Genomic DNA, 14293 nt, shown 5'->3' on the forward strand with positions numbered 1-14293 from the left:
AACATTGTACGTGATTATTTGTGAACTCCATTATTGTAGGAAGATTTTAAAAAAATAAAAATAAAAATAAAAAATTGCAATCTAAATTGATAATAGTGAAAGTCTGAAACTTTATAGTACGACAAAATTAATTTAGATATATGAAGTCTGATCTTAATATTTATAATCGGGTCCACAATATCATCACTATATGGAGTGATCACATATTCACATACATTACTCTATTATAAGTAGCCAGGAATGTTTGCAGAAGCAGAAGCCACCAATAGGGATCGGAGGTAGCTAGCTAGCTAGCTTAGCTTGAATTGAGAGCATATATTGAAGTTTAGAGTGCTTAATTAATATATATAATATTAGTGTGCTAAGATGGAGGTCATGGCTGCTCACAACAATGGCGTCGTCACTAACCACCAGAATGGCACCGCCAGCCACCACAACGCCACCGCCAACCACCACAACGGGACTGCTCATGACAACGCCGCCAAAGACTTGGGCTGCATTAAACCCGGGTGGTTTTCTGAGTTTAGCCAAATGTGGCCCGGTAATCATTCATTTCTTTTTAGTTTTATCTAATTATTATATGGTTTTTAGAGAATTTTTACACTATCATATGGCATGAGATTGTTTATGTTATATAGTGTAATTATCAATTTTTTTTAAAATAATAATAAGTATACATGCTTGGGGACCTAAGGTAGTTGGATTAGGTTATGGCAAAGAAAGATGATAAATATCTAATGTTAAAATGTTATAGACTATATTTGTATCAAATATGGATTTTTATTTATATCACATACCTACATTGACGCTGACTCTTGATTCATAGTATATGATCTCTTTCTTGAGCTATATTTATGTATGTGGACCAATTGTTGTAACGTAACAATGTTCAACCTATTGAATCATTGTGTCCTTATATGCCACCCATTTTTTGTGGTTTTATGTGAACAATTGATTGCCCGGTCTACCTGACCCATATGGTCTCTTTCTTGAGCTGGACTTATATGTTCTCATCTATTGCATGTAATAGAGTTTAATTATATTTTTCACTTTACCAAAGATTTTATATGAAACTTTAGAACATTATTCTTAGAGTACCATATCGCCTTCTGCAACATTACAAAACATTTATTTTTGTTTATTTATTATTTAAAATGAATATGTATACTAGCTGGATGATACTTGAATTCATCTGTCTCATTTAACTTTTTCCAGGCGAAGCATTTTCACTGAAGATAGAGAAGCTACTATTCCAAGGAAAGTCTGATTACCAAGATGTTATGTTGTTTGAGGTACACACATTTTACTTGTAAAAATGCTATTAATTTTTTTTATTATTGTAAAAATGCAAATATCATCATATTATTTAACATATGATCGAAATGGTTTAATTAAGAAATGAATTTGCATTGCACCCATTATATATATTATATTTTTGGTGCATGAATATATGAATTGAATGCAGTCAGCTAGATATGGAAAGGTTCTGACATTGGATGGAGCAATCCAACACACAGAGAATGGAGGATTTCCCTACACTGAGATGATTGTCCATCTCCCACTTGGCTCCATACCTAACCCAAAGAAGGTTTCATTATTTATTTATTTATTTAATCACAATTTTTTATTTTTTATTTTTTTGCTTAGTTAGCTATCAATTCAGTCCCATCATGATTTTTCAAATAATAATATTTTTTTTTTTTTTAATTTTCAGGTCTTGATTATTGGGGGAGGTATTGGTTTCACTTTAATGGAGGTGTCCCGTTACCCCACGATTGAAAAAATAGACATCGTTGAAATAGATAAAATGGTAATGGATGTATCTAGACAATTTTTTCCCTACCTTGCTGCAGGATTCGAGGACCCTCGTGTAACGCTCCACATTGGAGATGGTATTTATTACTCCGTTCCATTATTATATATATTATTTTAATTTTAATTTGCTTTTGGAAACCTGATATATATATATATATATAATTCATCAGCTTTCATTATATTTTGATGAGTATATTAATTAACTTATTACATGTGATCTTTTAGGAGCTGCATTTGTGAAGGCTGCCCAGAAGGGATATTATGATGCAATTATCGTAGATTCTTCTGATCCCATAGGTAAATGATGGAAGGTTACATTGAGCATTAAGTATATATAACGCAATATAAACTTTTAGTTGAAACCAAACGGAAAAAAAACGCATGCAGGTCCAGCAAAGGAGTTGTTTGAGAGGCCATTCTTTGAAGCAGTAGCGAAAGGTCTAAGAGCAGGAGGGGTTGTGTGCACCCAAGCAGAAAGCATATGGCTTCACATGCATCTCATTAAACAGATCATCGCAAATTGTCGTCAGGTTTTCAAAGGCTCTGTCAACTATGCTTGGACCACCGTACCAACTTATCCCAGGCATGTGCATCTACATGTGCACCTGCACGTGCTTCCCGCCTCTCCATTATTATTATTTTTTTAATTTCCACCATTAAAATATATATATATATATAACCATATTCCTATGTCCACCTTTCATAGAATTGAATATAATGTATGTATTGTTGTTGTTTTGTGAACAAACATTATTTGCAGTGGGGTGATTGGTTACATGTTGTGCTCTACTGAAGGGCCGGCAGTTGACTTCAAGAATCCGGTCAACCCTATCGACAAAGATACCACCCATGTCAAATCCAAAGGACCCCTCAAGTTCTATAACTCTGAGGTTCTTCTTTCAAACCCCTATATATATACATATATATATATATATATATATATATATATATCATTTGTGCATATTAATTTCGTGGTGATGAATCTATTTTATCTGATATTTGACATATATATTGTGTTTTTTTTTTCTTTTGAAGATTCATAAAGCGGCTTTCACTCTACCATCATTTGCTCAAAAGTTGTTGGAGTAGAGATCAGATGAAAGTAATGAATTGAAAGTTTTCACAAGATCTGAGGAGGCCAGGGAGCATTAATATAATATAATATAATGTAATGCTAGCGGCCAATATAAATAAATAAATGTGGTATGATGTTGAATAATGTTGTACGTAGTGTTATTTCAATAATGTTGTACGTAGTGTTATTTCAGTAGTCATGCATGTTATCCCTTCAAATAAACTGATGTGTGTAAAAATTTAATTTACATATTTTTGTTATCAACATTTCGTAATTTCATGTAATGATCGAGATATTTAATAAATTAAATTTTCAAAAAAATAATTAATTAAATTTTAATTTAATTTGGATATCAAACGATTTTTTTTTTTTTGAAAGGATATCAAAAGAATTATTCCTTTGATTCTCAGCATTTAATTTTCACACTGCTTCCAACTTCTAACCCCACCCACCTTGCTTGCTTTTTCTACCTTATTGTTTTTAATACTCAACTACCTAACTTCTAACCAACACATTAAACTTTCTTTTCACAAGGTTGAACTGAATACATAGGAACACTCCTCAATTCGAGATATTACTTTCACACTATCGCTGGTGAAACTTGATCCGGTCTTTCTTCCCAAACTTTACACTTGTGACTAATTGAGCTGTCCACGCGAGCACCAACACATTAAACTTGTCCAACTACTAAAATGTTATGAGTTCAATTTTATTTTTATTTTTTTGAAATTATATAGTGTTAAGGATGAAATATTAAAAGCACGTGACACCATATGAAACACGATACAAACGTTGTTCATCAGTGTATTGTACCATGTGAAGTCTACCACGGAACAACACACACAAATCATACTCAAATATTATCAGCAAATCAACGATGGTGACAATGATACTAACTAGCTTGGCCATTGCATGAAGTAAAATCCATTATTTTTCTTCTTCTTCTTCCCCTTTCATTTGGACTTAGATTCAGAGTATTTCAACCCGGCCTCCATTGAAATGAACAGAGGAATGATATATTTGATTGGTATTTTATCCCTGCAAACTTGAGAGATCAGAGATCATGGCTACCTGCAAGTAACCATTAACAAACAGCACCCAAACAGAAACAAATAATCAATCTCATCCAATTCGGTGACTATCCTTTTTTACAATCACAGGACAGGAGAACAAACTTTTATAAGTCTTCATGCTCTCGCACAAATGTAAAATCCAACTAGGGAAGGAATTACAATCTAGACGATACCTGACATCCAAAACACATCACAACTCCCGAGTTTTACTACAAGTCATCAGATTACTCAAATTTCACCAAGATAGATCTGTTTATCACTACTACATGAACCAATGATAGGTTCGGTGGGATGAAAGACACACTCATTCACAGATCCAGTGTGGCCAGGAAGTTTATACAAAATGCGCCTGGAAGTTGTGTCCCAAATGTAAACCATACGGTCAGAGCTGCCAGCAGTTACTTTGCTTCCATCTGGTGACCAACTACATTTAAGTAAGTTCTTTTCAAAATTGTGCTGGTGCCCTTCCAAAATCTTGACACAGCGATTTTGTGGAGCATATGGGCGCATGTCCCATATGCGAAGACTGCAGTCCATGGAGTTGGTTAGAAGATAAGAGCCATCTGGACTCAATGACATACCCGTTATCGTGTCTTGATGACCTTGAAGTGTCATCGTAACCTCACTCCTACGAAGATCCCACACCTTCACATCATTGTCGATGCCACCAGTATATATCTTATCAGATGCATCAGAGAAACTGACTGCAGTTATTTGATATTTGTCAGGAAATGTCTGTACTGCTCCTCTTTGACGCATATCCCAAAGTTTAGAACTGCCATCATCGGAGCCACTAACAATAAGAGGAGGGCCTCTTCGAGCAGGACAACATGAATTAACAAAAGAGGAATGTTCAACCATCTTCTTTATCTGTTTTCCAGTTTCAACATCCCAAGCTCTCAGAGTCTTGTCAGGGCTTGCCGATATTATGGCTGACCCATCAGTCATCCACTGAACATCCAGAACAGCATTCTTGTGCCCTTTTAACACCATAAAGTTTTTGCATTCACCGTATACATTCCAAAGAAAAATTTCTTTATCATGTGAACCAGATGCAATTACAGTTCCTGCAGCATTGAACTTCATTGTGTATATGGCACTTTGATGTCCTGTTAGTAACATGATTGGAGATTCCAAGCCAGATGTTCGCTGTTTCCCATTTGGTCCAGGTGCTTGAGGACCACTGAAAGGAACAGACAGTTCCATTGGTCTTGGACCAATGACAGACAAAGCACTTTCAGTTTGCATTCTTCTTTTTTCTTCTATTCGATCTTCAGTATTTGAAAAGCAGTATCTGTCAGCTGGACTTGAAACAGCAAACAGAACAGAAGAAAATATCAATAGATTGCAACTATCCAGGTGTTGAGAATTGAGACCCTGTACAAATAATTCACTGATCTCAATCTAATAACTTATTATTAACAATGATATATTGATATCAGAGTAGTTGTTTATTATTTGCTGATTTTGCTCAAGTCCCCTGAGGCCTTAGCAGAACATAAAGGATATAGATTCAATACCATAAGCAATTTATAGCAATATTTTTGCACAATATATAATGCATACTAAGGGGATGGCATAGCTCATAAAAAAACTATTGTTTAGAAATCGATAGCTATATGTTGCATGGTAAAAGATAATAAACATAATAGTTAAGCAGGGAAAACAACTAAATTTGTATATATCTCGAAAAAGTTACACTAAAACTAGCAAAATAAAGCATTTTGTGTCACATCACACATGTAAAAGCAATAAATAACGAACTCTACAAGGAAAAAGATTCCACCATTATAAAACCTATATGCAAACTTTATCTGTAAGAAGAATTAGGGCTAACTCAGTTCATAGGATTCTTGCATTTCAAGGTCATCAAATATTTAACGAATCTGTTTCCATGGATCAAGCTTGTGTAAAGCAACCTCTGTAGAACAACACTCGTGGGAGGAAAAAAACAGATCAAATGAACTTCAAAATTCACACACACACACACACATCATTTAAAATTAAACAGAACAAGGATGAAGAAATAGTTGGAAATGGAAACATATGTAGTTTGTTGAAAAGAAAAATGAACCATGGACACATTGCTGATTCTCTTGCTCTCCAGATATTTTTGTATAGCTTCGTTAGCTCTTTCTTTAATCTCCATTGACTTTTCTAGCTTTCCTTATATACTATGTAATTTTCCTATCCTAATCAGAGAAGCAAGCCTTCCTAAAAAATTCAAGCTATGAAGGTTTGACCTGAAGTATATACAAAATTGATATCACGACTTGTATAGTAGAAATGCAGTCACAGATTTGAAATTTAAACAATCCATTTTCCACAATGTCGCCCAAGTTATAACCAAATAAACAGTAAAATAAGATCTTAAAATCACAGCTAATCGATTCGACGCTAACATCACCCAAGTGCCACAAAAATGAAACTTTCAAATTAAGTGTTCAATTGCGAATGGCCCCTTCGTTTATCTACGAAAACATAAGAATATGCAAAGATTGAGCTAAGTGCAGAGGAAATGAAGAGAGATTTACCTTGGTTAATAATAGGGCTTCGACCACCGTAAAACCCTAGGGTTCTTCTTCTTCAGGAGAGGTGGAGAAGCAAAGACGTCAGTGTCTGAAATCTGAATGACTATTGACTTGGACTGGGAGGAGAAGTCGGAACCGGTTTCTCGAAATGGGCTTTGGGGAGTTGTTTTAGGCCTTTCAAGTTTGGGCTCCCCAACTACAAAGCCCATAGCTAAAAAGATTTTTCAGCTTTTGCCACCTGCGACCAATCATTATTGCATGGACCATGGTCCACACAGCTGTGTGGATCAAAAATAAAAAGTACATTATTTTTGTATTGAAGGTACATTATTTTTGTACTGTAGGTACATTATTTAATAGTATATATCAAATAATGTACCTTCAGTACAAAAATAATGTACCCTAAAACAATGTACCTACAGTACAAAAATAATGTACCTTCAGTACAAAAATAATGTACTTTTTATTTTTGGTCCACACAGCTGTGTGGACCATGGTCCATGCAATAATTTGGCGACTTCTTAACCAGTTGTTATTATAACATGGCCGAAGTGGATTCTGGTCCTATATGGTCCGGAGTTTTAAATTGTGTATTTTTAGTATTAGAATTGTAAATTTTTAAAATGTAATTTGTATTTTAAAGTCAAAATAAGATTAAATTTTTTATTTTAATATTAAAATTGACTGCAGTATTTAAAAGGAATTTATGAATACAAAACAAGGTAATCAATTTTATATATATATATATATATATATATATATATATATATATATATATATGTTAACATTGTTTGTTCGTAATATACAAATTGTAAATTTTTAAAAGATAAATGGTAACATAAAATTCACCTTACAAGGTGGATCTGAGAGATATAAAGGTATAAAGGTCACCTCAAAAGTATATATGATTGCACCTAGTGTGGAAGTCACTATTGTAGCAAATCAACTCATTACCAAAAAAAATATGTATAAAGGTCTAGTAAATAGTAATCCTCAGTATCAGAAATCAAATCACTAAAATAGAGAAGCAAATGAATATGAGAGGCGATAACTCTAGTAACAAATATCTTTTTTTTTTTGCATATAGAGAATGACCTCTCAGATTTTTGCCATTCCATTTTATCCTCAAATCAGAATGCACTTTACATAAACCAGTAAGGATTTTCAATATCTTCCCTGTACATGATTGATGTTGCCATCATCACCACTTTATTTTTCTCATCAGTAAACACAATGAACCTACCAAAAACAGACTTTCATGGTCAGGGAACTGGGCTTTTGAGTTGTTATAGATATGTAAAGAGTTATTATGCTTCGGAGAGGTCTACGCTCTCGTTGACAGAAGCCATTGCTCCAGGGGATGGATCTTTGATGTCTTCGTTGTCGGATGGTTGAGACTCGTGCTTTGCAGCAGCTTGCAACACCCTGCTCTGTACATCAGTTGAGGAAGGAGAAGTGGGCAGTCCATTACCATTCTTTTCTAATTTCCCAACAGCCCATGAAATAGCCTGACCTCCGAGTCTAACTGGCACGAACAGTAGTCTGAACAAGATAGAACATGGTTAAAAGGTTTAGATCTGATCACATGAAGGGGCAAAGGAGTACACAGAGTCAAAACAGTCGAAGAAATGAATGCTGCCAAATCGGCAAATTGGCAATGACTACTATAGAGACATGGTTTCTTGCGAGTTGCCAGTGATAATGGAATTTCAAGCTTAAGGTTGGCCATGCTGTCTTAGGTTGTTTATCCCTTCTAGTTCTGAGCAGATAATACCTGTGGTTTCTGTGTCAACCAAACTTAACAGTAAGCAAACTCATCTCACAAATATGTTCACATTACCTAATATCCTGCTTCAAATCTTCTGAACCCTCATAGGAAGCAAATCGCAGATATATTGTCTGTTTGACGGGCAACAAATCAGCCAGTTAGGGAAGCAAGAATTTAAAGCATTGACTTCAAGAACACATGACAATGCAAGTTTAGTTATGTGCAACGTGCACATGGAAACGCTTCTTGAATGCAGTAAAATAAATTGCAAATACCAAGCATTAACATCAAGCGAGGGGGGAAAAAAGACAGCAGATCATGTTCCACCTTGTGACATCATAGGAGAGGATAATAATGTTTTATCATGAACAAGACATTTAAAAATGATAATAATCACCAGAAAGAGGCCAATGAAACCAATCAGTTGTAGTGTCGTCTCCCACTCTGCAACAAAACAATATGCACTTGGTCAAAGGGCAATATTGGATGATCACTTAAATGTGAAAAAGCGTGCATTTCACTGACTAATATCTGTGAATTTTAGCAAATTTAATAAATTGAGGTTTCTATATTTCAAAATTTTCATTCTCATCAGATATAGAATCTTGCAAATTTTGAATGGACCAGATAGCTTGATAACCAATCAAAAATAAAACTTTGTTGGCAAAATTTTAGATAAGAATTCAGTAATTCTTGGAGAATTGAACGCCATTTCTCCATGCCAATTCAGTAGTAGGAATTCAATAGTTATTTGAAGGCACAAGGCACCTTGCACACAAACATTTGAATTTGAAATCAAGCAAGTACTCAAACAGGTGCTTTTATATATATATATATATATATATATATATATATATATATATACGTACCACCAGGAGTACACAGAAAGAACAACAGTCTAATATGTATTTATCCTCCAATGATTTATTTTTATGTTCTATGTATATATGTATGTATGTATGTATGTATGTAGATGTGTGTGAGTGTATACATGCATAATATTTACAGATTTAATGCTATACCTTTGTATCTTACCACCATTTTTGGTTAGTATAACAACCAATTCTTTTTCTATATATATCACTTTGATAACTACTATGGATGAAAATTGAACTTACCAAGTGCTGCATATACAGCTACTATCAAACCCTGCAAAAGACGAAATTATTTCAAGAAAGAGAAATGAAAGAGAAGAAGTTACACAACAACAAAAAGTATCATTTTTACCGTTCCAAATCCAAGAAGTTTTAATGGTGTTGGATTGATTTTCTCTAGGATTGCCTCAGCTTCCTGTTCAACAAAGGCAGAAAAAAAAGAAATGCAAGACAGCTAGCCATGTAAGAGCAGTAGAATAGCCACAGAAGAAAACTTATGAATATCTATACACTAATAGACGAATACAATCAGATCAAATATTTAACTGTGACATCTGAGAGAGATAATGAAACCTTCTCCCCAAGAATATGCCGAGTAACAAAAATGTCATATTATACATCATATCAGATTCAATTAGTCTTTTTGGTGGATATCATTCCCTGGACCTAGCAAACTCATCATCGAATTTTAGTATCAACAAGCTAATGTCCTGTTTTCTTCTTCCAAAATGACTTTTCAGTAGAGTAGCAACTTCGGGTATCCTAAGATATGTACTATGTAGCTCCTAGGCATATGAACTGCAAACACTCAGACTTAACAAATTGGAATCACTTCCAAGAAAATATTATCTGATGTAGTTTGACACGAAAAGGTCATGGAGAGACACTTGTGCCTTTTCATGTATGATTCCAAATACAACATTCTGACCATTTACAATTGAAGGCAACATGCATCCATATTCCTCTCAAACTTAAGTCCACACCATCCAGTTGCTACAAAGTCTTTCTTCTTTTATTTAATTTGCTGATAATGGAAATGAATACTACAGCAAATGGATTAATGTTAGCCAAAAGGGATATTAGAAATAAAATTGATCCCATGCATGGAATAGAAGTGTTCAGGAATGAGTAAAATACCTCATTAAGTATTGTAAGAGTTGTCTCAGGTTTTAGCTCTTTGATACGAAGACCCTCTTTTATCCAAGAGCGGAAGCCACCTTGCATCAAGTATGGTCTCTGTTATGTCAAACTTCAAGCATTAAACCTTCTTTGGAGTATTTCATTAACAACCGTAGAAAAAAGAGTTCTCTAATTCAAAATTAAAGCAGCAATTATCATTCCCCTATTTAAGCAAAAACAACCAAGCAATCAGGACTCTGCATCCTTTATCTATATCCAAATAGTCTTAATTGTTAATAAACCTATCACGTGGGAAAGTTGTATGCAAATATGTAGCTAGTCTTACAAAATTGACAACAGCCCTTTTGTGAGCAGTGCCATAGATTCATACTGTTGTCTGTCCCCATATCCTGGACTACCTAATGACAAGATGCCTTATTTCCTTCTCATGACAAAAAAGAGATGGTACAGATTTCGATTGCACTTGCCTTAAGTCCAAGTTTTCTTAATGACCTTGCAATGCCCTTGGAACGAGCACCATCATCATCCATAACTATAACCTTGGACCCAGCCTGTTAATAGAAGAACAATGGCTTAGAAACATCACAACCAAATATTTCAACAGCATGACAAGGGGTAATGCATGATCTTCCAAAAGCATATTGTGGAGATAAAAGGATCTTTTGTTAGTAACCCTATAACATACATAGTGGACAACTATCTATCTTGAATGAACAAACTTTTTTGGGGAAATATCATTATTCCGCTACCATTTCTTCATTGGTCTTCCAAACATAATATCCAAGAGATAAAAAGATGAAAGTGTATATTTTTATGCTTTAGAGTACAGCCAAAACTGCTCAACAATAACCACCTAAAAACACACACTAGTCCGGGAGGAAGGGGAAGGGGGGAGTGCAAATTAGAAAGAGCATGTCATATTTTCCACACAAATACAAAATAGTGGGTAATTAAAAATAAATCCATTACTTTAACAATCTTCAAGTCACGAATGACAGCAGCAAGCAGCGCATTTTCAAGGTCTCTTCCACTCTTAAATAACTTTTTCATAGAGCCATCAACCTGGAAGTTTATATATATATATGTGTATTTAAAAATAAAAATAAAAAAGGCACACAGTTAAAAAAATCTAGGTATAAAACTAAATAGATAGAGAATTGACAACCCACTAGACAGTATTAACCTACCTCAGGTAGTGTAACATTGGCATATCGAAACCGAGCAGCTCGCCTAAGATCAGGGATGCCATCTCTTTCTCTGAAGTCCTTCAAAACAATAAAGAAGATAAAAAGACAGCATATACATTATAAGAAAAGCAGACCATTTCCCTGCCTCAAAATATTGAATGTAAATTGTCATCTATAAATGCATGTAAGCTGTTTGGCCAATGTACTGACAGAAAATGGATTATGAATTTACAAGAAAAAAAATTATTGGAAACTTGCAAGTAAGAAATACTGGGAAAAGAAAAGGCTTGAAAAATTTACAATCTCTTGCCTCAGGCCGGATATCAATAAGTACAGCATTCTCCTTTCCTACTAAAAGCTGCATTGTTGACTCTGGAGATAAATCCCCAGCATATCCACCATATGTTAATACCAAATATGTTCCCCTGCACAGATTTGATAATGAATATCATTATCCATAAAAACTTAAATAGGAAAACAAGACATTCCATTATGCTGGAAAACAAAGAAAAACAAAAACACTTTGGGATCAGAGGAAAGTGCATACATACCATAAAGTGGTGGATACTCCAAGGAAAAGCACAAAGGGAACAATTGGATCACTGGGGTCTAAGCCAATAATTTTTTCCAAACCCTCCAGCGAAACATAAACCTGCCTTCATAATGTTAGTTTTCACTGTATATAAAACAGTTAAATATAAAATAAGGGGTCATACTTGTGACAGTATATCTATGTATTCTAAATCATGGATGATATATGCCAAAACATTTGTTGTTTAATAACCTTATGAGGAAGCAATTGACTGGTTTCAACTTTCAACTACTCATTGTTTATTGGTATTAGAGTATTAGGGAAAGTAGTTAGCAGTTCAAGAAACTCCAAAAAACTTATTGCTTTTTTAATACAGAAGTTTAAATGCACATAGGTGTAAACAAACAACAAATTTGTAAACCGTATGCCATCATGCAACAGGTGAAATGTTACTATACCTGCTGAAAAGCTGCACCAACTGGGCTCAAAAACTTTATTGCCTTTTCTTCTGACAAATTAAGCACATCATGTATCTCTGGGGGGAGCAATTCCTTCACTGACCCATAAGCATATACAACTAATGTTGCCCCTTGAGATAAAGCACCCTCAGCAACAAGAATAGCTTGCCTCAATGTATCAATAGCAACAGTCCCCACTTTGCCTGTGGCATTCTTTAAATCACTAGAGAAGCCAGAAACTGTATCACTAGCTAATCCTCCAGTTTTGTCCACTGTTGATGTCATCTTACCAATAGCATCATCAAATGTTCCAGAAACATCTTTGGCAGCAGAATTTATAGAGGACGTAATTGCATCTAGTGAATCATTGAAGAAATTTTGTGCTTTCTCAAAAGAGCTATTGATTGACTTATTCACTTCATTAATAGCATCAACAGCACTTGTTTTCACACCAGATAAGGAAATTGCATCCATAGAGAGTGAATCAGATGCAGAGGTATTCTGCATAGCATCCAGTGTTGTCGCGGATTCAGGAATGACAGGTTCTGTCAAAACATCAGCAGATGCAAAGGCGGAGTTATCTTGGATGACATCCGTTGTTATGGATTCAGGAATGGGAGGATCAGCATTTCCAACTAAGTTATTGGTAAAATCAGTGAGTTCCACTTCTCCAATGGATCCACTAGAGCTGTCAACAAATTTCAGATGTCTTGTGGCAGTAGACGGATAATCATTGACCTCTCGCATTAAATAGTTGACACCATTTAATTCACTTTGGTCATAGAAAACATTGATGGTATCAGTGGAACCCAATCTACCACTTTTTTCTACAAAATTTGAGCATAGGGATGCATTGAGTTGTCCTCTGAAGGATGAACTCTGAAGCTGAACTCCATAGGACCAATCCACTAAACTGCACTTTACATCACAGGTCTTCCAATAGGAGGAGAAGGATCTAAGCCCATTATTGATAGTAATCTGCAGAAGCAGGACTCATATCACTAAGGTAAACATAGCTAATGAATGTGGATATCAAAAATTATATATATTCCGCATTCACAAATTTTCTCTTAGAATGTAGCATACAATTTATCTCAGAGAGAAACTCACCGATTGAAATAAATTTGAATTTTTACAACAAATTTTCGAAATTATTATAAACATAACGCTATAAAAATAAAAATAAAAAATCTCACACAAACAAAAAGATACTGAAATATCTCACTTACACTGATATATTACTAAAATGTCATGCTATTAAGTAATAGCAACAAAAACAACAAAATAGAAAACAAAAACAAATTATTAAAAAAAAATAGTGAAAACAAGAGAGATAGAATTGCATGCTATAATGATGAAACCAAACACTAACAGAGATGATATGTTGAATGACCTGGGAATGGGAGGAGCAGCAAGCGGTTGCTGAACACACAGGAAACATTTCAAAGCAATTTTTGAAATGGGCAGATAGAATAATTAATAATGCTACAGCTCTACAAAGAAACCCATCAACTTAGATGAAATGGGTCTCGTCTTTTTACTGTAAAAAGGATATTATAATAAATGTCCATTTCTTATACGGAATAATATTATCGAAGGATTATCCAGAGAAACGGAGGGGAAATTAAAATGAGAGGTTTGGGGCTTCAGGAGAGTGGTAGAGAGAATAGCGTGTCTTTGTCTCAACATCTAAACATCTCTTCGTGGCCACAGATTACACTCGCTGGCCCCATTTCATCTCTCTTAAAGATTTCATACAAAACCAGATTTTCATTTTAAGTGCATATCTGGAAATCTTTTTAATTTAGCACGGTAGAAAACCACTTTTTTTCATTTATA

The 14293-nt window shown here is 34.6% G+C and overlaps 3 protein-coding genes across 5 annotated transcripts; 1 reads left to right on the forward strand and 2 right to left on the reverse strand.

The window, feature by feature from the left end:
* The first annotated feature begins 235 nt into the window (after positions 1-235).
* LOC116018934 (putrescine N-methyltransferase 1-like) lies at positions 236-3174 on the forward strand. Its single transcript, XM_031258989.1, has 8 exons — positions 236-541; positions 1216-1292; positions 1466-1588; positions 1715-1892; positions 2041-2112; positions 2203-2398; positions 2576-2705; positions 2851-3174. Exons 1-8 carry the CDS (start codon positions 367-369, stop codon positions 2902-2904), a joined length of 1005 nt encoding a protein of 334 aa, XP_031114849.1. The 5' UTR covers positions 236-366; the 3' UTR covers positions 2905-3174.
* An 817-nt stretch (positions 3175-3991) lies between these two features.
* On the reverse strand, positions 3992-6610 carry LOC116002361 (U5 small nuclear ribonucleoprotein 40 kDa protein). Of its 3 annotated transcripts, none has more exons than XM_031242477.1 (2): positions 6498-6610; positions 3992-5269 (listed from the first exon to the last, which is right to left on the reverse strand). In XM_031242477.1, the coding sequence occupies exon 2, from the start codon at positions 5209-5211 to the stop codon at positions 4192-4194; it is 1020 nt and encodes a 339-aa protein (XP_031098337.1). In that variant the 5' UTR covers positions 5212-5269; positions 6498-6610; the 3' UTR covers positions 3992-4191. The 3 variants fall into 3 exon arrangements, with proteins under 3 accessions (XP_031098337.1, XP_031098344.1, XP_031098351.1); XM_031242484.1 differs by having other exon boundaries at positions 3992-5264; positions 6498-6603; XM_031242491.1 differs by having other exon boundaries at positions 3992-5340; positions 6498-6589.
* An 834-nt stretch (positions 6611-7444) lies between these two features.
* Positions 7445-14103, reverse strand: LOC116024921. The gene is made up of 13 exons (XM_031265959.1): positions 13848-14103; positions 12455-13432; positions 12016-12116; positions 11775-11889; positions 11465-11542; positions 11247-11339; positions 10745-10828; positions 10275-10373; positions 9490-9552; positions 9381-9411; positions 8660-8706; positions 8335-8393; positions 7445-8036 (listed from the first exon to the last, which is right to left on the reverse strand). The coding sequence occupies exons 1-13, from the start codon at positions 13893-13895 to the stop codon at positions 7802-7804; spliced, it is 2031 nt and encodes a 676-aa protein (XP_031121819.1). The 5' UTR covers positions 13896-14103; the 3' UTR covers positions 7445-7801.
* Positions 14104-14293: the final 190 nt, after the last annotated feature.

This window comes from Ipomoea triloba, chromosome 1 (genome assembly GCF_003576645.1).
Source record: "Ipomoea triloba cultivar NCNSP0323 chromosome 1, ASM357664v1".
Taxonomy (NCBI): domain Eukaryota; kingdom Viridiplantae; phylum Streptophyta; class Magnoliopsida; order Solanales; family Convolvulaceae; genus Ipomoea; species Ipomoea triloba.